At 49.4% G+C, this 24403-nt stretch overlaps 1 protein-coding gene across 1 annotated transcript in view; it reads right to left on the reverse strand.

Moving 5' to 3' along the window:
* Nucleotides 1-19370: 19370 nt before the first annotated feature.
* TMEM132C (transmembrane protein 132C) overlaps nt 19371-24403 on the reverse strand; it is a 429688-nt gene continuing 424655 nt past the window's right edge. The window contains exon 9 of the mRNA XM_039472099.2: nt 19371-23332. Within this exon, the coding sequence (XP_039328033.1) occupies nt 22127-23332 (1206 nt within the window). The 3' untranslated portion in view covers nt 19371-22126. The remainder of the gene's footprint in view (nt 23333-24403) is intronic.

Genomic DNA, 24403 nt, shown 5'->3' on the forward strand with positions numbered 1-24403 from the left:
TTCACATGAGATGACCCATGTCTCTCTACACTTCTGGACACTTTTATTATTTCTTTAATATTTTTCTCCCCCCGTCATCTCTAATATATCTTTCCTGAGCTTCTTTCTGAAGCTTGCGTTTTGTTTCTGTCTTGCATTTTGTTCTAGGAAAATGCCTCCACTTTATTTTCCAGTCGTTCAATTTAATTTTTCATTTTAGCAATGTTACTTTTAAATTTCCAAGAGCAGAGTGGCTGGTTGCTGATTGCTTCTTTGCAACCTTCTTATTTTCTGCGTATACTTGCCCACATATGATCACCGGTGTTCCTTTAGGCTCTCTTCCATCTTCTAAGAGGCCGTGTCTCTTTGTGAAATGCGTCTGCGTCCTGCGTGGTCAGCGGAACTGCTCGCTCTCACTCTTCTGTGTTTCTTCGTCTGCCTCGCCAGCATGCAGCAACATCAGTGACACAGTCGCAGCAAAGAAGAGTCGCCGGTTTGGAAGGTGACAGACAATGGACTGTTTTCATTCGTCGTCATGAACATCTCCTAGATGCTTACCGATTCTTTGTATTTCTCCTTCTGCCGGGGAATGGGTCACTAGATCAAACACGAAAATGAAGCTGGAAAGGGGCAGCTACGAAGGAGATTCTCGGGCATCCCTGAGTCTTCACTGAACGCTGCAGGCCTTTGCCCGATCCCTAACTCTGAATCCCCTGGCACTCCGCCTTCTCCCTTCCCCTCGGTGATAAGAAACAGATCCCTGGGATGAGTTACTCCCTTCATCCAGGAAGGACGCTGAATTAGTCAAGAGCAAACGGGAAAGAAAGACTTCCATGAGGCTTCAGGAGATACTCAGCTCATGAGAAGAGAGGCTTTGTGGCGGCTGCCCTCCCTCCTTCGTCCTCGCTTCCCTCTTTTTACCACCATGTCAGGCATGTCTACCTTTTCCATTGGATCGCTCCAAATGAAGAGAATTCACTAAGCTGCAGAGGCTCCTCGTTGGAAGTTACACAGTAAGCTTTTTAGAAATACAAGTGCAGGCTGAATCAGACAGAAAGCCCTGATTATCTGGGCATGCTTGCAAGCCTTGAACGTGTGTGTGTGTGGACAGCGGTCAGAGCAAGCGGATCACGACAGCAGATACAGATCAACCCCCCCCGTGTTGTGAAGGTTCTTCTGCTGAGATTCTCTCCCTCCATCTCCCATAGCACAGTACCACAAACTGGGTGTTACTTTGCTTAAAACAACAGCCATTTATTCTCTCATGGTTCTGGAGACCAGAAGTCGAAAACCGATGTGTCAGCCGGCCACCCTCCCTCAAAACCTCTAGGGGACAATTCCTTCTTGCGTCTGGGGATTGCTGGCCATTCTGGGCTTGTGGCTGCCTCCCGCCAGCCTCTGCCTCCATCCCCACAAGCCGTCTTTCCTCTGCATGTGTCAGTGGCTTCAGGCAGCGCTGATAGAAGGATGCCAGGCATTGAATTTAGGGCTCAATTTATTTCAGAATGACTTCATCTTAACTAACTCACCTGCAAATGCTTGTTTTGAAATAAGGTCATATTCTGAGGTTTGGGCGACATGAATTTTAGGGAACACTATTCAACTCAGTACATGTGCCAAGAATGGCTTCTTTTCCTAAACAATTCAGAGCATCACCTTCCCTTTCTGTTCTCTTTATTGTTGCAAAATTCTGTGTGTGATTGATTGCGTTTTGCAGAGGTCTGCACTGGTACATCTCCCATTCCACCTGTTCTAACCCTGGACGAGGGTCCCTCACCAGCTGACTACACTGGCACCCTGATAGATAGGTGCGCTCACGGAGTCTATGTCTCCCTCTTTGAATTTGGGTGGACCTTTAGACTAACAGAATGAAATGGTACTGACAGTGAATGACTTCCGAGACTAGGTCATAGAACTCTAGATATGGTTTCTGTCGTATGCACATGCACTTGTTCGCTCTCTCTTGCTCTCTCTCTCCCTCTCTCTCTCTCTCTCTCTGTCTTTCCTTGTGCTTTGGCACCTGAGCTGCCATATAAGAAACCCAGTCCCGCCAGGCGCGGTGGCTCAAGCCTGTAATCCCAGCACTTTGGGAGGCCGAGGCGGGTGGATCACGAGGTCGAGAGATCGAGACCATCCTGGTCAACATGGTGAAACCCCGTCTGTACTAAAAAAAATACAAAAAAATTAGCTGGGCATGGTGGCTCGTGCCTGTAATCCCAGCTACTCAGGAGGCTGAGGCAGGAGAATTGCCTGAACCCAGGAGGCGGAGGTCGCAGTGAGCCAAGATCGCGCCATTGCACTCCAGCCTGGGTAACAAGAGCAAAACTCCATCTCAAAAAAAAAAAAAAAAAAAAAAAAAAAGAAACCCAGTCCCGCTACCCCGACACCACCATGCTGGAGAAAGCACTTGGAGAAACCACATGCAGACAGAAAGAGACGCCCGGGGAGCCCCAGGTGTTTAGCAACCAGCTGAGCCACTCTTGAATGACCAACCTACAGAAACCAGAAGAGGGAATAAATGACGATTGTTTTTTGAAAGATTAAGTTTCGGGGTGCAGGTTCATGTAGAAAATGGGCATCCAATTCATTGCTACTTCAGGAAAATGGAGAATCTGCAAGAGGGCTTCTCTTGCAAATCCCAAAGGTCACTCGCCTGTTGAATTGGTCAAACCTCTTCATTATTAGCTGATGCTGGGCCCCAAGAGAGGAGCGTCTCCAAGACACAAAGAGCTTCTCCCTACGTGGTTCTCCCCGCCCCTCAACCAAACCTCTCCCACATGCTGACGCTCCAGGAAGTGGAGGCAAGAAGTGACAAGAGCAAGTGACTTCTCTCCTCTACGAGTGCGAAAGGCATGGAGAGGAGCCTTCATGGCTCGGCCTTCTACCAGCCTTGCTCCTAGAGCAGGCAGCTGGGGGCGGGGCCGAAGATGAAACAAGGATTTTTCCAGAGTCTCTCAAGGCTGGAGCCCAACCAGCCTGCAAGTCACCTGCTCCTGCTCCAACATCTGTGGCTCTCAGGAAGGCCACCCAGGGTTCTCAGAGTGTACCTCCGTCCTTCCTCTTCTCACACTGCCCAGGCCCTAGAGATGGGCTATGCCTCAGCCTCAAAGTGCCTCCTAGGAAGCAGAGGGAGGGAGCAGGGAGCATGGTGAGGGAAGAACAGAACAGAAGTCATCATCACGGGGCTTTGTCAGGGAGGGAAGCTCCACTCTGCAGGGCCCACCACACAAGTTTCTAGAACGCATCTCCAAATTGTTTGGCTGAAGTTTGGAAGACTGGAGCCGCTACCCAGGGGCTCTAACCCCCTACTGGCTGCAAGGCCTCTGGGGCACCAGATCCCCCTCCCCAGATTGCACTGGTGCTTGTGATAAGGGGCTCCCAACTCAGAGAAGTCTCTCTGAAGGAAGTGGAGAGCCAGGGAGCACGGGAGCTGCACAGAGTCAAGGCTGGATGAGCCTGTACTGTGCAGAGCTTCCCTGCAGCTGCAGCTGCTACCAGAGGCAGGTGAGGGCCCCCGATGCTAGAAGCACCCACCGAGTTCCATGAGCACACTTCCACCAGTTCCTGATGCCGTACGGCTCGGTGGCCCAACTCCGTGGTCTAGCTTCACTGTCAAACATGTGAGGGAAGAAAACATTTGTATTTTTCTCTACCTGCCCTAGATGCCTTGGCTGGAGCTCTGCAAATTAGACCAACAAAACACAGAGTAATGAGAGAAACACAAACAGGAGTTTATTGATGTGTGTGTCCCACATACACACAGGAGAAGCTCTGTGACGTGTAACTCAAAGGGGTGCTCGGAGCTTGGACTGATGTTGCATCTGCAGTGAACTCAGCATGTATCCCTCCCAAATTCATATGTAGAATTCTAATCCCTAGAGGGATGGCAGTAGGAAATGGGGAGTTTGGGAGCTGATTAGATCAGGAGGGTGGAGTGAGTGGGATTAGTGCCTGTACAAGAGGAACCCCTGAAGCTCCCTCTTTGCTCTGTGCCATGTGAGGACACAGTTTGGAGATGGCCATTGAACCTGGAGGAGGGTCCCTTACCAGCTGACTACACTGGCCCCCTGATCTCGGATTTCTAGCTCCCAGGACTGTGAGAAATACATTTCTTTTGTTTATAAGTCACCCTGAATGGGCTAAGACAGCATCTTAACGCAGAACAGCCATTTTGTAGAGAAGTGATAAAACACAGGGAGAGGACTTTGAGCTTCCCGGGCAGTACGTTGTGGGCAGGTAAAGGTATGAGAAAAACGGAAGGATGGCGAGGGCTCCCGGGTTTGCCGTGTGGCTCGCTGATGTCATCCCCGGGCTGATAAGGACTGGAGTTGTGTCTGGTGACAGCGAATCATCTTGCCTTTCTTGTAAAAAGCAAATTCACGGAGATTCGTCCTGTGTCTGCTTCTCAATTGCTTTTTGCTCCAAATAATTCCTACATCAGAGTGGCACATTTGGGGATGGCATACTCTAAACTCCTACTGCCTTCAAATACCACCAGACACTTGAGATGTGGTGAGTCTGAATAGAGATGTGCCCTAGGTATCCTGCACACTGAATTCTGAAGCCTTAGTGAAAAAATGCAAACTATCTCTGATAAATTTTGGTACTGATTACATGTAGGAAGGATAATAGTTTAGGTAGACTATTAAATTTTTTTAAAATATATTTTACCTATTTTTTACTTTTTAATACACCTTCTAGAAATGTCACATGACACATATGGCTTGCATTATGTTTTTTGACTTTTTTTTTTTTGAGATAGAGTCTTGCTCTATCACCTGGGCTGGAGTGCAGTGGTGCAATCACAGCTCACTATAGCCTGCAGCCTTGACCTCTTGGGTTCAACTGATTCTCCTGCCTCTGCCTCCCAAGTAGCTGGGACTATAGGCATGCACCACCAATTTTTGTATTTTTTGGTAGAGACAGGGGTTTCACCAGGTTGGTCTCAAACTCCTATGATCAAGTCATCCACCCACCTCGACCTCCCAAAGTATGAGCCACTGCGGCTGGCCATTATATCACATTTCTAAGGACAGCATAAATTTGGTACCTTTGATTCATGCACACATCCAGCACTTGTATTCAGAAGCTATTGTGTGTACAGCACAGAGGACCCACGTGGGAGCATGAATAGTCTCTGTCTGTACAGAACTTATGGTTTAGTGCAAAGCTGTGCCCCGTGCTAAGGGTTCCCCTGTGTTTAGAAATGACTGAGTCAGACTGTTGGCTTCAGTGTACAGGGAGGCATGGGTGGCCTGGTGCTTAAGTGTGTCCAGCTCAACCTCTGAATACACCGCTTATCTAAGAGATTGCTATTCCTTCAGCGCCTCTTGGGTATAAAAGAACAAAAAAGAAAAAACAAACAAACAAAAAAAAGAGACAGACACCTACAAGGGGAGCAGGTTAGAAAACAGATCTGTCTGCTTCCCCAAACTTTTTCTCACTCTCTTGCCATCTGTTCACCCAGTAGCAGCCCACGTGGCAAGAGCAGTGTGGGGTCAGGTCCCTAGCAGCCTTGTGGGGCAGGAGTGTCTTGTTTGGTAGCTGGGAAGAATGATAACCTCATTAGTCACCCAAGAGGAAGCAGAACTCTTTCCTAAAACCTGCTTGTCTTTAATTAACCAGAGAGGAAAAAATAGACGGAAGAAGATGGCACCGGGTGTCAGATTGGGGTAGGAAGGGAAGAGGAGAGGCAGCATGGAAGGCTGCGGTGCAGACGGTGCAGGCTTGCGTCCTAGCTGCTGCAGGGCCTCTCTGTGGCTGACTCTTTGGTTCTGAGATTTTACTTTGGAACTGAAGTGGAGCTTCAGCTCCTTCCTACACAGTGGGTGCAATTTTGCTAATTTATGCTTGGGGCTGTTGCCAGGTGGACTTCCCTGTACACAGTGGAGTCCATATTTACTGAAAATTTCTCAGTCCATATTTGCTGAGAATTCTTCACATTTACTGAAAATCCCTCAGGCATTGAGCATGATATTGTTACAGGAAAGGGGTCCAGATCTAGACCCCAAGAGATGGCTCTTGGATCTCATGTAAGAAAGAATTCAGGGTAAGTCCGTAAAGTGGAAGCAAGCTTATTAAGGAAAGGAAAGGGGTAGAAGAATGTCTACTCCATAGGCAGAGCAGGGTCTTCCTGAAAGTAAGGCGAGGGATGCGTCCTCCCTAACTGCACTACGTATTTGTACGATGAAACAAGATCATGGGGAGATGTGCTCTGCTACAAGGGTTTGTGATAAAGGATTAATTTTTCTTAATTACTATATTTTGTAAGCATCAATGTTATTATCTTTAAAGCAAAACTAGGAATGCCTTTGTTCTCAAGGTATCCATATATCTGGGCACTCCCCGAACTGGGTCTGTGAGTAAACATTATCAGTTTGTTTCCTTAACCATAAAAACCTAGAGGCTAGGAATGCCTTTCTGAGAATACAGCTCAGCAAGTCCCAGCCTCATCTCCTAGTCCTCACTCAAATTGGAGTTGCTCTGGTAGGAACGCCTCTGACAATATGATGCTGAATATTTTGCTTGCAGAATGCTTCTACGTGAGGGATAGTGAGGTGCAGTGGGCAGGGACAGGGCCACTGGATCCAGGCTGCCGGAGTCTGAATGTGGACTTTACCCCACGATGGCTAGAAGACCAGACTAAGCGGCTTGGCCTCTGGTGGACTCACTTTTCTCCTACGTAAGAGGGTGGGCCCCAGTAACACTACTGTTGCAGCAGGTAGCCAGGCTGACATGAGCGGGGCGGGAGAGCCCATCCTGCCGCAGGAATGGGCAGAGAGTTGTTAACTGTCTCTCTCAAATAATAATTGGCCACTGCCTGTGCCAAGGAAAGGCAGCCTCCCAATGCACAGAGACACCTGCAACTGCTGATCAGCCGCTTCCCCAGCAGATCTGCGGAGTTGGGCCACTGGGCTCGAACATGCGCACTACGAGGCCACATGGCGGCACTTAACTGGTCTGTGACCTTCCTTTAGGAAATAGGAAGGCTCGGCTGGCAAAGGGACGTGGATGAACCTGGAAACCATCATTCTCAGCAAACTGGCACAAGAGCAGGAAATCAAACACCGCATGTTCTCACTCATGGGCGGGTGTTGAACAATGAGAACACATGGACACAGGGAGGGGAGCACCACACACTGCTGTCCATTGGGGGGAAATGGGGGAGGGACGGGGGGTGGGAAGTTGGGGAGAGATAGCATGGGGAGAAATGCCAGATATAGGTGAAGGGGAGGAAGGCAGCAAATCACGCTGCCATGTGTGCACCTATGCAACAATCCTGCATGTTCTTCACATGTACCCCAGAACCTAAAATGCAATTAAAAAAAAAAAAAAAAAAAACGCGTTCTGCCTCACGTGAGCATGCGCGCAACTCCAGTATACACACTGCTGTGTTTCACTGCACGCAAACGCTGGCAGGCGCGGGGCAGGGGCGGGGCAGGGGCGGGGCAGGGGCGGGGCAGGGGCGGGGCAGGGGCGGGGCAGGGGCGGGGCGGGGGCGGGGGATGGGCGGGGGATGGGCGGGGAATGGGCGGGGCAGGCGCGGGGCTGGGGCGGGGCAGGGGCAGGGGAGGCGCGGGGCTGGGGCGGGGCAGGGGCAGGACGGGAGCGGGACAGGGGTGGGGCAGGGGCGGGGCAGGCGCGGGGAGGGGGCAAGGGAAGGGTTGAGAGGCGGGACAGGGGCGGGGCGGAGGGAGGGGCGGGGCAGGCGCGGAGAGGGACAGGGGCGGGACAGGCACAGGGGCGGGGCAGGCGCGGGGCAGGGGCGGGGCAGGGACGGGGCAGGGGCGGGGGCGGGGCGGGACAGGGGTGGGGCAGGTGCTGGGCAGGTGCGGAGGCGGGGCGGAGGCGGAGTGGGGCGGGGCGGAGGTGGGTGGGCTGGGGCAGGGGCGGGGCAGGGGCGGGACAGGGGCGGGGGCAGGGCAGAGGCGGGGTGGAGGTGGGGCGGGGAAGGGGGCGGGGCAGGGGCGGGGCAGGGGCGGGGCAGGGGCGGGGCCTGCGTGCGGACAGCCCGCCCCAGGGAAGAATGGGGGAGCAGGAGTGCGGACTCCAGCAGCCTGCCAGGTATAAAACCCCAAGTCAAAGGTCACGCCGCGCACTTGCATCTCTCAAGTCGCCTGCTTGGCCCTCTTCCAAGTGGACTTGACTTCCTGCTCTAAAGCTTTTTAAGAACCTTTCACTCCTGCTCTAAAGCTCGCCTCTGTCTCTCTGCCCTGTGCCTCCTGGGCAAATTCTTTCTTCTGAGGAGGCCTGAGCTGAGGCCTCTGCAGGCCGGTGCAGATTCGCCACTGCCGACCCTGCTACCTCCTCATGGGTTTGTTGTAGAGAGTAAACCAGTTAATATTTTTAAAACTCTGAGGACAGACTCGCATACAGGTACCTCAGCGTCATCTCTCACGTGATCATTTAATCCGCATGGCGACCGCCTGAGAGAGGTGTATGACTTTCCAATTGCTGCTGTAAGAAATTATCAACTTAGAGGCTTAAAGCGATGCACATTTATGATCTTATTGTTCTGGAGGTCAGAAGTCCTAAGATGAAAGTGTCGGCAAGACTGCTGCCTTCTGGAGGGGTCAGGGCATGTAAACCCGAGCAACTCCATCTTGAACAGGGTAAAACGAGGCTGAGACCCACTGGGCTACATTCACAGATGATTAAGGCATGCTAAGTCACAGGATGAAACAGGGCGTCAGCACAAGATACAGGTCACAGAGACCTTGCTGGTAAACAGGGTGCAGTAAAGAAGCTGGCCAAATCCCACCAAAACCAACATGGCGATAAAGAGTGACCTCTGGCCGTCCTCACTGCTACACTCCCACCAGTGCCATGACAGTTTACAAATGCCATGGCAACGTCAGGAAGTTACCCTATATGGTATACGGTCTAGAAAGGGGAGGTATGAAGGTATGAATAACCCCCCCCCCCTTTTTTTTAACATATAATCAAGAAATAACCATAAAAATGGGCAGCCAGCTGCCCTCAGGGCTACTCTGTATATAGAGTAGCCATTCTTTTACTCCTTCACTTTCTTGATGACCTTGCTTTCATGCCGTCATCCTGATGGTACAAGTTATTTGGGTGATGTCAGCAATGAAAACACTAGACTGACAAACAGCCACCAGAGTTGGTATAAAAACGGAACTGCAGGCATTAGAGTCCAACTCCTGCCTGCATCGGCTGGGTGCGGGGGCTCACGCCTGTAATCCCAGCACTTTGGGAAGCCGAAGCAGTGAGCTGAGATTGCACACCACTGCATTCCAGCCTGGGCGACAGAGCAAGACTCTGTCTCAAGTGGTAATAATTCCCACTCCTAGTCTTCCTTCACGACAGCAGCAGGAGGATGTGGGGGAAGTTGTGTGCATACGTGGGGTGCGGTGTGCCGAGGTGGGGATGGAGGAGGGTCCACCAAACCACATTCCTGGCACAGCCAGGCTGCCTCTCCCTGCTTTCTCTGTCCCCCCTGTTGTCAATGGAGGAGGAAGTGATGGGCCTCACGTCCAGGCCTGGCCCGTGGAAATCCCCCACATGCCATCCTGGTTTTCTTTCCTGAGCTTCTGGTTGATTTGAGAGGACATGGGGGAGCCTGGAGCTGCAAGGTGGAAGAAGCCAAATGAAATAGGACGCAGGGCCTCCTTCCACCCCATCCCCACGGGACTGTGAAGTGAGTGAGAAATAAACTTTTGTGGGATTATGTCAGTGAGATTTGAGGATTATGTGTTACAGCCCTGGGCTACCCTGACTGATGCATCCAAGTATTTCCAACTCCATGGTCTCGTTTCAGCCTTTCGACAACCTTGTGACATAGGTAATACAGTTTTTTTTTTTTTTTTTTTTTTTTTTTTTAAGACAGGATGTCACTCTGCTGTCCAGGCTGGAATGCAGTGGCACAATCATGGCTCCTGCAGCCTCAACCTCCCAGGCTCAAGGGATTCTCCCACTTGAGTCTCTTGAGTAGCTGGAAATACAGGCACATGCTGCCACACCTGGCTAAAACATAGGTAATACTATAATATCTATAATATAGGCAATGTTACAGTACTATAGTATTATCATAAATAATACCATATAAGATTAACTTTACAGGTGAGCATCCAAAGAGAGGAAGTGAGTGAACCCTGGTGGTCGTCATCCCAGGTCACCTCGTCCTGGTTGCTTTTGTGGAATGGGGCGGAGGCCTTGGGCATTTCCTAAGCCTGATCTGTTATTCGACAAGGCTTTAGCTCCAGGTGACTTAGACCCAAGGTAGTCAGTGAGGCAAGCAAACCCCAACCAGATCACTCCTTGCTCTTCCAGGTCTCCTGGGTGATGGCTGGAAAGAAAAGACAGCCACTGTGCCCAAGCAGCAGCTCAGTGGCTGCAACCTGAAGTGGAGGGTGATCGTTTGGCAAGGCACCAGAAAGGCAGATGGCTTCAGACACAGTCCTTTCCCCTGAACTGTAATGGTCACAGCCAACACGGACTGAGTGCTGACCTCAGGCTGGGCACTTGGCCACGTGCGCATCTCGCAGTACTTCATGAAGCCCACACAAGAGAACCTTATTGCGAGAGAACCTCCCGCTGGAATCACTTCCACTCTGGGGGAAGGAGAATTGTGTGGTGGCCAAAAGTCTAGGCTCTGGGGTTGAAGCAACTCCACCCTCTCTAGCAGGGCAGTGCTGCTCATGTTCATTTGCCATCCTACTCCCATTTTCTGTCACAATGGAGGTAATGATGCTGTCTTTATCCTAAGGTTATTGGAACGTTTAGGCAGAAAGAGGCTAATGCTGCAGCGGAATGAGAACATCGTGTGAGCTCCCATGTTACTAAGGAGACTGGGGTGTGAAAGATCAAATGCTTTGTCAGATGACACTGAGCTGGCATGGTCAAGGTGTGCACCAAGTCTGGAATCCACTTTAAACCACCGCTTGGGAGGGAAAGGAATTTGTCAGGGTCACGTACATGAAGAACAAAAGTATTCACTGGGGGCCAAAGACTCACCTGGACCAGACTCAGCTCATCTGTTGCCCATTTGTTCAGCTGAGGTCTCCCAAGGCATTGTGCCGAGGGTTTAACTGCGAGTGTGTGCTGACCATCCAGAGTCCTCTCTAACCTTCTCGCTGCCTTTAATAACCTGGTGAACCTTTCTCTACGTACGAGCATTTTCCTGAGTATGGTGCGTGGGGCAAATCACATTTGAAACACAGCTTGGATGTTTACTCATCAAAGACAACTCCAATGAGTCCTTTTGTAGAGCAAAGCTCTGGGAAAGATGACTAATGACCCTCATGGTAAAATAGTCAACCCAGTAAATGCAGATTTCAGTAAACTCAGGTCTCTGACCACACACCTTAATTTTTTGTATGATAATTTAATTTATTTTAAGGCAGACATGACTTAAAGACCTACATAAAAGAATTCCCTAATACCCGGAATGGTTTGGTAGCAATGGATTCTGATCCTCACAGGGAAAGCATGAAAATGGTGACTGTCTTTGGTAATATCACATGGTATTCTGTAGGCTCAGCAAGGTGTAGGAGCCTGGAAGGATCCTGTGACTGCTACAGCTGGGGAATAAATTAACATTAGCTGGACCTAGAAGAGTGTTGTGTTGGGATCAGCTGGGAATAGCAAATGCCTGCAGGAAGGGACTAGAGGCAGCACCCCCTCCCCAACTCCTGGTACAATTTCATGTACCACTTTAACCTGTTGGAACTCAGACACATCCCTGGGGAGAAAGGAGGAAAATCTGAATTGTTTGAAATTGAATTTCCTAAAGGTAAATGACTTCATCAAAAAAGTAATTTTAGTTAAAAGAAAATCGTGTTTTTTACACACCCGAGTCTTTGGCCTGAAGATCATTCTACCAGAAATAAGTTTTCATACCTTGAGGTTTTAAAATTGGGAGCCCATTGCTTTTACTATGGTCATTTATTAAGACACAGAAGATTCAGAACCTTCCAGGTCCACCTGTGGCCAAGAGTGTCCTTGATTTAAGCAGTGGTTAGTAACTGAGGCAGAGAAGAGGAAGGTTTTCTTATTTGATACTTCTGAACTTAAATGGTCTGGATAATTACAGTCTTTTCTTTTTCATGAGATTGATCTTCCTTTATGGAAAGAGGTCTGATAACTGTTTAAACACTGCCAGGTGCCCCAGTAATCTCAGTCCTCAAATTTTTATATAATTGCAGGGTCTGTTGCAATTTGTGCCTGTTTTTCTGGGAGTGAAATTAGGACTCTGCTAGAATATGATGCCAGGCCAAAAGGCCAAGGGGTGTGCTGGGGACAGAGTGCTACTTATTCAAACCAAGACAAAACACACACACTCACTGTGTAGTCTGTTCTCACACAGCTACAAAGAACTACCTGAGATTGGGCAATCTATAAACAAAAGAGGTTTAGTTGACTCACAGTTCTGCATGGCTGGAGAGGCCTCAGGAAACTTACAATCATGGCGGAAGGTAAAAGGGAAGCAAGGCATGTCTTACATGGCAGCAGGAGAGACAGTGAAGGAGGAGCTGCCAAACACTTTTAAAACCACCAGCTCAGCCAGGTGCAGTGGCTCACACCTGTAATCCCAGCACTTTGGGAGGCTGAGGCAGGCAGATCACTTCAAGTCAGGAGTTAGAGACTAGCTGGTGAAACCCTGTCTCTACTAAAAATACAAAAGTTAGCTGGATGCGGTGGTGCATGCCTGTAATTCCAGCTACTCAGGAGGCTGAGGCAGGATAATTACTTGGACCTGGGAGATGGAGGTTGCAATGAGCTGATATCACACTATTGCACTCCAGCCTGGGTGACAAGAGTGAAACTCTGCCTCAAATAAATAGAAAATAGAAAAATAATGAAATAAGACCACCAGCTCTTGTGAGAACTCACTCACTATCATGAGGACAGCACTGGGGAAACCATCCCCAGGATCCAATCACCTCTCAACAGATCCCTCCCTCAACACATGGGGATTACAATTTGGGATGAGATTTGGGTGCTGCATTCATCTGAAGTTTTGAATGGGGCTGGAGTATGCTCCCCTACATGGCTTTTGGCAGGAGGCCCCAGTACCTCACTGGCTATGGGCAGGAGGCCTCAGGTCCTTACCACATGGGGTTTTCTATAGAGCTGCTTGAGTCTCCTTACGACATGGCAGTTGGAATCCCCCAGAATGAGAGAGTGCAAGAAAGGAAACCACAATGCTTTTTGTGACTCAGTCTTAGAAGCTGCATATCATTACATTTACCTCATTTTATTCATTGCCTAGTGTGGCATAAATTAGGGGGAAGAGACCTGCACAAGGATATGGACACCAGGATGCTCCTAGATCCTCTAGTTTTTGACTGTGATTGGCTGAGGGCTGCTCACCAAGATGGCAACTCTCTAGCTATTCCAAAAGCTTTCAGTCATGTTTTGCATGCTTGTGCTAGGGTGCCATTGGCAGGTACTGCTTCTGGAGTGTGGGGGAATACGGGTGGGGCACAGACAGGTTCTGTTGTATTCTTGTTCCAAAATGCATACTACATTTTACTAGTTCTTTTCGTCTCCCCTGCTACTACCTCTGAGCCACTGCAGTCCTTCCGCAGGACAATTGCAAGTAGCCCTTCTAACGGAACACATCTCAACACACTCTTCACCTGGTGGCTCGACTCATCTTTTAAATGGGATTCTGAGAATATCCCTCCCCTGCTTGTGAGCACCCAGTGCCTTTCCCTCTACCCACTCTCCTTGCCGGGCTACCATGTTAGCAGTCTCACCCTTTATGATTTTCTCCCGCCCTCACTGCCTTCCAGCCACACTGGCGTTTCTCCAGTTCGTAAATGCTGTGAGCTCACTCTTGCTTTGCATCTGCTATTCGCTTTGTCTGGGATCCTGATCCCCCGCCACAACTGTGTTTATTCATAAATTCTCAGCTTAAATGTCCTCTGGTGACCACCCCACTTAAGTAACACCTTTTCCATGCATGGTGCCTGGTTATTGCTGACCATACCACTCTGTTTATATCCTTTATAGTGCTGTTTTTCACTGTCCTATGTCATCGTTGATTTATTTAATGTTTGCTTTTAATTGATTTTCCCCTTTAGAAAATCAATTAAACGTTCCATATGGATAGAGACTCCAACTCTCTCTTTAACTGCCGTATTCTGACCACTTAGACCAGTGTCTCATTCATAACCCATGCTCTGTGAGTATTTGTTGAGTGAATGGATGAATGAATTGGATCTGCTGCGTCTTCATTCCAGTTTGTATCATCGTATCCAGTCTGAGTCTACGTTGCCACCTTTAATGGAATTGATTTCTCTTTCCATGGCTACAGAAATACTGTGAAAACAGCAGCTGTCTCAAGAGTGTGTCCTCACAATCCAAAATGGCCTGAGTCTTCCAATCATACGCCTCATTCAGAGGACAGTGCAAATCACAGAAAATGTAAATCTTGACCTCTAACTTAACCTGAATTTTTTTTTTTTTTTTTTTTTTTGAGACGGAGTTTCGCCCTTGTTACCCAGGCTGGAGTGCAATGGCGCGATCTCGGCTCACCGCAACATCTGCCTCCTGGGTTCAGGCAATTCTCCTTCCTCAGCCTCCTGAGTACCTAGGATTACAGGCATGTGCCACCATGCCCAGCTGATTTTTTGTATTTTTAGTAGAGACGGGGTTTCACCATGTGGACCAGGATGGTCTCGATCTCTTGACCTCGTGACCCACCCGCCTCGGCCTCCCAAAGTGCTGGGATTACAGGCGTGAGCCACCGCGCCTGGCCTCTGAATTTTTTTTAATCAATAAAATTTCACAGTCTGGTAATTTCTTTCCACCCAAGTGCCCTGTTTGACAGAAAGGAAAAGGCTTTTTGGACAGAACATTTTAGTTAGTAGAAGATAAATGGAAAAAAATGCTGTAAGTTGCCTCATTTTTTGAAACAATCTCATAATCTAAAAGAAAAATGGTAACAGAATTACCCGATTTTCCTCTTCTTCTTAATTCTACTTTATCAGCTTCCTTGATCTAAATTTTCAAATGAGCACCTGCACCTCAAAGAACTCCTGAAACAGGACTCAACCGTCAGAGCCCATGGGTTTTTGGTTTTGTTTGTTTATTGTTTAGAAGCAGTTAACAAACCTTTTTGAGAAGGCAAACACTCAGGAAACCCCACCCCATTTAGCTCTTCATATACAAATTATTAGACACAGAGACCAACACCCTAGTGTGATAGTCAAATCTTTGAATGCTCTGAAGCTGAGTAAAGAACTGAGAACAAACACCCATTTAAAAAGCCAACGTATTCCATGGGCCTTTGGCCCCTGTTCCCAATAGAGCTGCGACCTCCCCAGCTGTGAAGGGGGGAAACAGTGGTTTTCACTGCCCCTGGGAAACGCTCTCTCTAGCAATGTTGTGTTTTCGCTTTGGTTTTTCAATGCCTGGTTCTTGGCAAGCTCCCACCTTTCTGTCCCGGGTCTCGGCACCTGCGCTTTTCTCTGCCGGGCATTTCATCTAGATTCCGAGCATTTCTGATGCATCCTAAGCCTCCGATCAAGCCGCATTTCCTCTGTGTGGCCTTTGCTGACCTCCCTGACCACCTCAGGTGCCTTCCTTAGAACTTCTAGCACTGTCTACCTCTCCTGAACATTTTCTGTAGCTAATTTTTTTTTTTTTTTTTTTTTTTGAGACAGAGTCTTGCTCTGCTGCCCAGGCTGGAGTGCAGTGCTGCAATCTTGGCTCACTGCAACCTCCACCTCCTGGGTTCAAGTGATTCTCCTGCCTTAGCCTCCTGAGTAGCTGGGATGACAGGTATGCACCACCACACCTGGCTAATTTTTGTACTTTTAGTAGAGATGGAGTTTTACCGTGTTGGCCCAACTGGTCTCAAACTCCTGACCTCAGGTGATCCGCCTGCCTCGGCCTCCCGGAATGCTGGGATTATAGGCGTGAGCCACCACACCAGGCCACAGCTAAAACCATTATCGTGGCCAGTGTAAAGATTTGGTGTGTATTTGTCATGAATAAAGTTTATGTTCTGCCTACATCCAGATCTCTCCACTCCATGCCTGTTGTGAATTCCTTCCCCCTGTCTGCCTGCCTTCTGCCGGCTTTCCTTCCCACTAGCTGGCACCTGCCTTAGAGGACCGTTCTTGGGCACTGGAATTCCACTTTGCCTATTTCTGCAGAGGCCAAGAAGAGCCTGGGAACTCATATCGTCCCAAGAGGATGCATGTGGCTCTGGGCAAGACCAGGTAGGCGAAGGCAGCACATCCCACCCTTGGCAATGCTGTTTTCATCATCAGCTGGGTGATTTTTTGAAGGTTGCAAGTTTTGAGTGGTGTCTGGAGCATCACAGGGTTCTTTTCCAGCCCCAAGGGATGGACAGGAATGACTGTCTCAATTCTTTTCTCTCTGTTACAGAATAATCCAGGGAAAGCTGGGTGGTTAGGACATTCTGCAGAGCACCACGCTGGCCGAGCGCGTTCATGGACCGTTAATTGGGTCTGATGAGCAAGAATGGCAAGGGCTTTGGATGATCTGGAACACCTGCTCCAGAGGGTGAGAGAGAAACTCTGCAAAGTTTGAGGCCTACCACTTTGGCAAAATGCTGAGCGGACGAGGGCATGCCTACGCTGTTGAAACTTTCCCTGTCGGAGACAGTACACGTTGCTCCTTGTACCTCCCAGCACTAAGGAAGAGGAACAGGGCTTGGCGTGTCTCCTCTGGTTTCAGAGGCAGCCTATCTTTCTTGGCCATATGTTGAGAGACTCATCAGGCTGCCAGCTTTTAGTGGGGCTCAGAGCAAAAAAAAAGTCTCCATCAAGTCCAGGCTGCAGGTCAATGGCCTTGACACTTGGGGCGTCTGAACTGTCAGAGCCCAAGGTCATAGAAGTACTGCTGCTAGACGAGGTGCCCTGTGTGGTTTCTGGAAAGCTCCGAAAAAGAAGCCCAGTGGGGAGCCCAGGGGTCTGGAGTGCGGCCACCTGTCTCTAACAGAGAATAGACAGCATGATTCAAATGGTAGCTGCGAGCAACGGTGAGAGTGAGCATCTAGATTGGGTTCAATAGTGCATCCCTTCTTATCTGGGGATAGGAAAGTCTGTGCAGGGGGCATATGGCTGAACCTGTGGGAGCAGGCCCAGAGCATGCGGTTCACCTGTGGCACGTTGATGCCCGACTGCAGAAGAAATACTCAACAAATGGATAGGATGACCCATGCAGTAGAAGCCAGCCAGTCCTCGTCCTTAGCTGCGCCGGTATGCTCAGTAACAGAGGGAACCAAGAGGCAGAAACAGGGGCCGTCCCGGGGCCTAGCAGGACAGTTTGCCTCTTGTCAAGGAGGCTTTTGCTATTGCCACTACCGCGTGCCTGAGCTGTTCTCTGGAGAGACTCGTCCTGGGCCCCCAGATGGCTTAAAGGTACCGTGTTAGATTCCCGTCGCTGCTGGAACAAGTGACCGACTGAGTGGCTCCAGACAACACAGATTTATTATCTCATGGTTCTAGATGGGCATGGATATTTCCCCTCTTGTTTAGGTCTCCTTCAGTTTCTTTCAACAGTGTTTTATAGTTTTCAGTCTTCTGTGTATACAGTTTGCAACTATGTTATAATGTTCATACATAATTCAGGTTGTTCTAGCTTCCTTTTAAATAACTTTTATGACTGTGACGTGTCTCTTCATCCCTAGTAATGCTTCCTGCTGTAAGGTGTTCTTTTTCTGACATTACTCCAGCTACATTGGTCTTTTATTAGTGTTAACATCGTGCCTTTGACCATCATTCTTTTACTTTCAACCCTGCTAGCTGTGGCCCTGGGAAGGGGGCTCTGACCCTGTTTCCTCAGCTATAATAGGTGGGCAAAGCGCCTACCTCAGAAGGTGTTGTAAGTTAATAACTGAAAGATGTTTAACATCGGTCCTGGTATGGAGTAAGTGCTCATTCAATGGAGTCTCTCATTTTTGCTGCTGTGGCTTTTCATATTCATAGAGAAGGGCAGGCCTCCATTCACACTGAGAGAGAAGAGTTTCTGTCACCAGACCTTAGGGCTTCTGAAAGACCACGAGAAGACAGTCAACTTCTGTCAACAACAGGGTGGGGGCAGAGGAGTAGCAGGGTGGAGCTCCTGCTCATCACAGTGTCCAGTCGTTCTGTGCCATAGCTGCCCCCACCTTCTCTGCCTCTGCCCTCTGACTGTGAGCACCTTAAGGTCTTGGCCATTATTCCACCTTTTGCACGTTGCACTGGGCCAGGCACAGAGCAGGTGTTCCCTGAGTGTGTGCTGAGTAAATAACTGCCCCAGCAACTGAGAGACAACGTAGGCTTCTATTTCATCCTGTGAACATTAAGAAAGAATTCCAGGCTCGCAGTCTCATACTTCTGTGAAAAGGCAGTGGCTGTTGTGATGTGGTGCACACCTGTTTAACATTTTACCTTATTTGCACAATGGGTTGAATTAGAGGTTGCACGCCCACAGACGCATCCAGGGGATCCCATGTTTACACGCCGAGGGGAAGTAGGCGTCCCACCTCAGCCTCCCAAAGTGCTGGGACTACAGGTAGGAAGCACCACACCCAGCAGATTGTGACCATCTTATAGTTTAACTCAGGGCAGAAACTCAGCATCCAGCATCACCTCCAACCACAATCGTCCGGTCCCTGGTTTGGAGCACAGGTCTTTATAAGAATGACAGAGCTAGCTAGGCAGGTACTCAGACACAGGAGCAGACGTGGTATCTAAAGGAAAGGTCTTGAAGCCTCTGTCCTCTCTCACTGAACCTGCAGCTGTGTGGTAAGGAGGCTGAGGTCTCCTGCAGGTCTGATTAGGAAAAGTCACAACATGTTCCTCTCATCTGCTTCTCACAAGGAGAAAAATTGTTACTTGATGATGTCATGGGAATTCTAATCCCACGTGGAGAATTTTTAGGATGGTTTCCCATAACGAGATAAATGCCAGCCCCTCGAGGCAAATCCATGCAGACAGAAAGTAGGGTGGTTGTGACTTAGGGCTGGGGAGAATGGGAAGTAGGGAGGTGACAGCTAAAGTGCATGGGTTTTCTTTTTGGGGATGCTAAAAATGTCCTAAGACTCATGCGATGGTGGGATGCACAACCTGGTGAATGTACTAAAACACACTAAGTTGTACACTTTAAATAGATCAATTTTATGGCATGGGAATAGTATCTCAATAAAGTTATTTAAAAAAGAACAGCTTGGCTTCTACCAAAAAACTTTCTTTCCCCAACCAATCAATAATAAAAACCTCACCTGAACCTCAAACAAACAACAAATGCAAAACTGTCAAGGCAAAAGTACAACTCTTCCCCAGAGGAGAGGTTTGACACTGTTTTCCACCTGGTACATGGGTTGGCCTTCTTCTGTGAAGGACATTGGTAGTTTGCAAAGCTGGGCCTCAGTCTGGCAATGCTGGTGTCTGGCATAACCCTGGAAGTCAAGTCGGAAAAAAGGCAAATTCAGGAGCCCTGCCTTAGTCCTATTAAATCAGAACCTTTGGCGACAGGGCCCAGCCATCTGCATGTCATCAAGTCCTCCTGCTCGCTGACTTTGGGTACAGGCGTGGATGATGGCGGATCTGTGAATGAACGCCCTCCCGCTCAGTGACTCTGAATGCTGGTGTGAATGGAGGCCGTGTGTCTATGAATGAAAGCCCTCCTGCTCATTGATTTTGAGCACTGGTGTGGGTGACGGTGGATCTATGAATGAATGCCCTCCTGCTCACTGACTCTGAACACTGGTGTGGGTGACAGTGGATCTATGAATGAATGCCCTCCTGCTCACTGACTCTGAACACTGGTGTGGGTGACAGTGGATCTATGAATGAATGCCCTCCTGCTCACTGACTCTGAACACTGGTGTGGGTGACGGTGGATCTATGAATGAATGCCCTCCTGCTCACTGACTCTGAACGCTGGTGTGGATGGTGGTTGATCTATGAATGAATGCCCTCCTGCTCACTGACTCTGAACGCTGGTGTGGATGGTGGATCTATGAATGAATGCCCTCCTGCTCACTGACTCTGAACACTGGTGTGGATGGTGGATCTATGAATGAATGCCCTCCTGCTCACTGACTCTGAACGCTGGTGTGGATGGTGGTTGATCTATGAATGAATGCCCTCCTGCTCACTGACTCTGAACGCTGGTGTGGATGGTGGATCTATGAATGAATGCCCTCCTGCTCACTGACTCTGAACGCTGGTGTGGATGGTGGTTGATCTATGAATGAACACCTTCCTGCTCATTGACTTTGAGCACTGGTGAAACAAAACACACCCCACAAGACACTGAGTTTTAAGCCATGAAAAGCCTTTTAATGACAATTGGCATCACAGGTATAAATAAATATCTTCTTTCCATCTATGATATGTGCTACAAATATATTTTTAAAAGGTCCAACCCAGGTTAGGAGGCTTCAGGGACCCTTTCTTAGCTACCGATTTTAGTAATTAAAAAAATAAACACAATAACCCCCCTGGCATCTTTGTGAGCATCCTCCTGCGGAGAGCATGAAAGGCTGGCAGATATCTTCCTCCTGCTGCCGCAGTTAATGGTCACATGGAGAACTGGAGTCAGGTGATCACCAAGGGGCTTGTTTCACTGGTGTGGTCCTCAGTGCCACATGTGTGTTGCTTTGGATGAACGCGCTTTTGCAATGTGCTGCTACACAATTATGTTGTTCAAAAACACAGTTGATTGACAATCTAACATAGATTTTATCTTTCGAGTTTATGCTGGTATACCCCACCCAACAAAGTAAGAAAAACAACTTAAACCCCCCCCCCACAGTTTGTATCTTTTTTCACGTTATGAGCATTTATGTATCATTTGTTATGTCTTGTGATAGATCCAGCCCACCAGGTTGGCTCTGATGGTGCCTGAGTGGGGCCTCTTTTTTTATTTTTTATTTTTTATTTTTTGAGACAGAGTCTGCTCTGTCACCCAAGCGGGAGTGAAGTGGCATGATCTCGGCTCACTGTAACCTCTGACTCCTGGGTTCAAGCGATTCTCTACCTTAGCCTCCCGAGTGCCCACCACCACGCCCAGCTAATTTTGTATTTTTAGCAGAGACAGAGTTTCACCATGTTGGCCAGTCTGGTCTTGAACTCCTGACCTCGTGATCCACCTGCCTCGGCCTCCCAAAGTGCTGGGATTACAGGCGTGAACCACTGCGCCCAGCCCTCTTTTTTGATTTAACCCAACTTTCTCCTCTGCGGGAACATCTCCACGATGACAGGAGTAGATTCCCAAGGGGTCAGGTGGTCCAGGCGAGGCTCCATTCTCTTGGCTACAGCCGGTCTGTACAGCCACTCACAAGGCCACACCTGCTGGCTTTGCCCTGTGGTAGTGGTGACGGATTAAGGACAGTACCTCTCTTCCTGCAGAAGGCTCTGGGAGCTCCCTCCAATTGTACAAAACCAGCTACTATCAACAAAGCTGGAGGGATTTAAAAAAACATTCAAGTTACTACTTAAACAACGGATTAATTGACCTTGTTTCCAGGAACCCATCTAATGAATAGGAATATAATTTATGTTTCATTCAGGAAAAATATACTGCTTGATTCTCAGAAATAAACATTAAATATGAATGCAGTGGAAGTCTGAGACACAGAAAGAAAAAAATAGGGAAAAATGGAACAGAAAAGATGATCAAGGAAAGATGTAAAACTTCTTGGTTCTATCCCAGGAGGCATCACTGTTAAGAGACGTCCCCTCCCCAAACCTGTGTGACAGTTGAAGGCTGTCCTCGAAAAGGTGAAAAAGGGTCTCTTAGCAGGCCCTACTTTTATATTTTGCTCCTTTAGTAGAAATATAAACAGATGATTATTTCTATCTCTTTTTTATTTGTCTTTTTGCATTTTTTTAACAAATAATTTTTGGTAGCTTGTCTTTAGCATGTTTCGACTCATAAAATAACCTTCCTAATTTTGCCTATGCAGTTCAATAGCTTGGTCTGCACTCCCCACGGCCCAGACTTTATTCTCTTGACTTTTGAACATCCACCTTCATCGACTGCTGAAAATCCCTTGATACAAAAATGTCATTTCCTGACTTCAAAACTTTCCAGCTGGTCTAGCATGGTGCCCGGACTTTCCCTTCTTAACCTGGCTGACAACTCCTTCTGCCCCACTTGGACCAGTTTCCAGTATAAGGAAGGCATCTGGGCAGGGCCCTTTGGCTAGACGGGCCTAAGCCTTATCTTTGAGTTTCTCCAGATAGTTTCTAAGTTCCTTGGGGGCACCCACAGCCATGTCTTGGCACACCCATTTGATGTCCTCCTCATTGGCGCTGACGATGGAGTTCACCGTGGGGCAGCTGTCGTCCGGGGGGATAGTGGTAAAGGTGGTGAATTTTACCTTCTTCCTCTTGGAGGTGGGCGAGTGCAGGGGGTCCGGCTTCTGGTCTCTGCCCTGCCGCCCCCCGGAGTCGGCCGACCTGTGGATTTGGCCCTGCACCTGCTTGTGGGAGCCGCCGTTGAGCAGGAGGTGGTTGCTCTCCTCGCAGGCCCCCGGTCCGCGGTCTATGATGGTGGTGTGCTCATCCTGGGGCGGCGGCGCGTCCCCCACACTCTCCAGGAGCTCCGCCTCATTGCCGAGCCACACCCAGTCATGAGAGTGGGTCATGGAGGCCTGGCCTTCCAGGGGCACCTGCTTGTGCCTGTACTTCAGGGCGAAGGTGGCGCAGTTGATGAGGAAGACGAGGATGGCCAGGCAGAACACCCCCAGGAGGGCATACATCCCGATCTCCAGGTCACTCAGGCCCCGCTGCGTCTGCACCAGGTCATTCTCCTCCAGCCCACTCCCGGCCTTGGGGAGGTCCACGTGGGCCGGGAAGTTGGTGAAGTCGATAGGGATGTTCTGCAGCTGCCCCTCTCCTGCCAGCCTGCCCCCGTCTGCCCGGCTGTTCTTCACCACTTTGTTGTCCAGCAGGGACCTGGCGGTGGTGGTGGTTCTCCGGAGAGCCCCTTCCTCGCGCTCCCCGGGAGAGCCGCTGTAGAAGTGCCCGTCCTGGCCTGTGTGCTCGTGGCGCTGACCCTTCTGCCGGCGGTCACTGGCATGGTTCTTCATCTCATCTTTCTCATACTCCCTGCCGGGGCTGGAGTCAGCGTCCTTCTGTCCGAACTTGACCCTGATGTTGCCGATGCCCACGGCCAGGACGCTCTTGCGTTTGGATTTCTGGCAGGCCTCGGCGATCGTCATGTCCACGCGGACCAGCGGGCCCTGGCCTTCCCCTTCGGCCACCACGACGGGCCACCTGGGAGAGCGGGCCTGGGGGACCGACACGACAGCCTCGTCCTGGGAGGTGGCTGCCAGGGAGAAGTCCTTGGTGTCATAGATGTCCAGGGGCGTCACTGAGCCATCGCTGAACTGCAGCCACGTGCTGACTACAGCTTCCTGCAGGGACACAGGCAGTTAGAAGACCACTAGGGGGATGCCTCTTCCCTTCGAAACCCCCTCCTAGGAGGACACCCAAAGAAACAGGGAGTGGCACCCCAAATCCAGACCCAGTAGCTGAGGCATCTGGGGAGAACTCATACAGGGGCAGAGAAATCACCTTAATTTAAATGAGAACAAATGGGAATGAGACTAACAGCTCTCGAATAATCCTTACCAGGATCAAACAGCAAAACAAAAACCCCTAAAAGAGATGAGGCTCCAGTGGCTTTATCCACAGAGTGATCGCTTGAATCGGCTAGCCGGTGCATCTTCACAGACAGTGACTGGCTTCCAGGGCAGGCCCTGGTCATTTCGACACACACCCTGTGATTAGTGGCCTGAGTATGATGCACGGATGCAGCTGCTGTCCGTATCTAGCATGACTGCAAAGGCTGATGGGCAGGAAACACTGTCAGGGACAAGGGCATTCGAAAGCAAGCTCCCCTCTTCTCCCTGCACAGCCCCAGTGAATTAAGCTTCACCTGAGAGACAGGAGAACAAGAGTGTTTTGCCTTTTAAGGCTGACCCTGTTGTGCCAAAGCAGACGCTTTACTTGGCTGCAGCTGGATGGCAGCGAGGTGTGGGTACGGCGCGTGGCGTTAGCTGGTGGCCCCGTTCAGTGGCGCTGCCTTTGTTCTGCGTGGGTAGCTGGAAATTCCCATCAGAGGGAAAGAGGAAGCTGAGGGCCGGTGTGAAGGGGCTACGTTTATTTTGCAGACTCACTACACGTCTGTCAGTGACCCAACAGCTATGTAAAAATTATTTCCCATTGTGGAGACAGGTCAAAAAAATTAGACTTTACGTGCCCGGCTTATTTTACTCAAAATAATGTCTTTGGGCCCATCCACATTGCTGCAAATGACAATATTTCATTCTTTTTTATGGCTGAATAGTATTCCAAAAGAATTGAATGCTACTGGCCTAAAAATGCCACTCACAGCCATGCCCACGTGACTGACAGATTCTCAGGCGCACGAGGCTTCCTGCTCTCGCCTCCTTTCCAGGGTGACAATGACCATCCTCGCCCCT

Source organism: Saimiri boliviensis, chromosome 7, assembly GCF_048565385.1.
Source record: "Saimiri boliviensis isolate mSaiBol1 chromosome 7, mSaiBol1.pri, whole genome shotgun sequence".
Taxonomy (NCBI): domain Eukaryota; kingdom Metazoa; phylum Chordata; class Mammalia; order Primates; family Cebidae; genus Saimiri; species Saimiri boliviensis.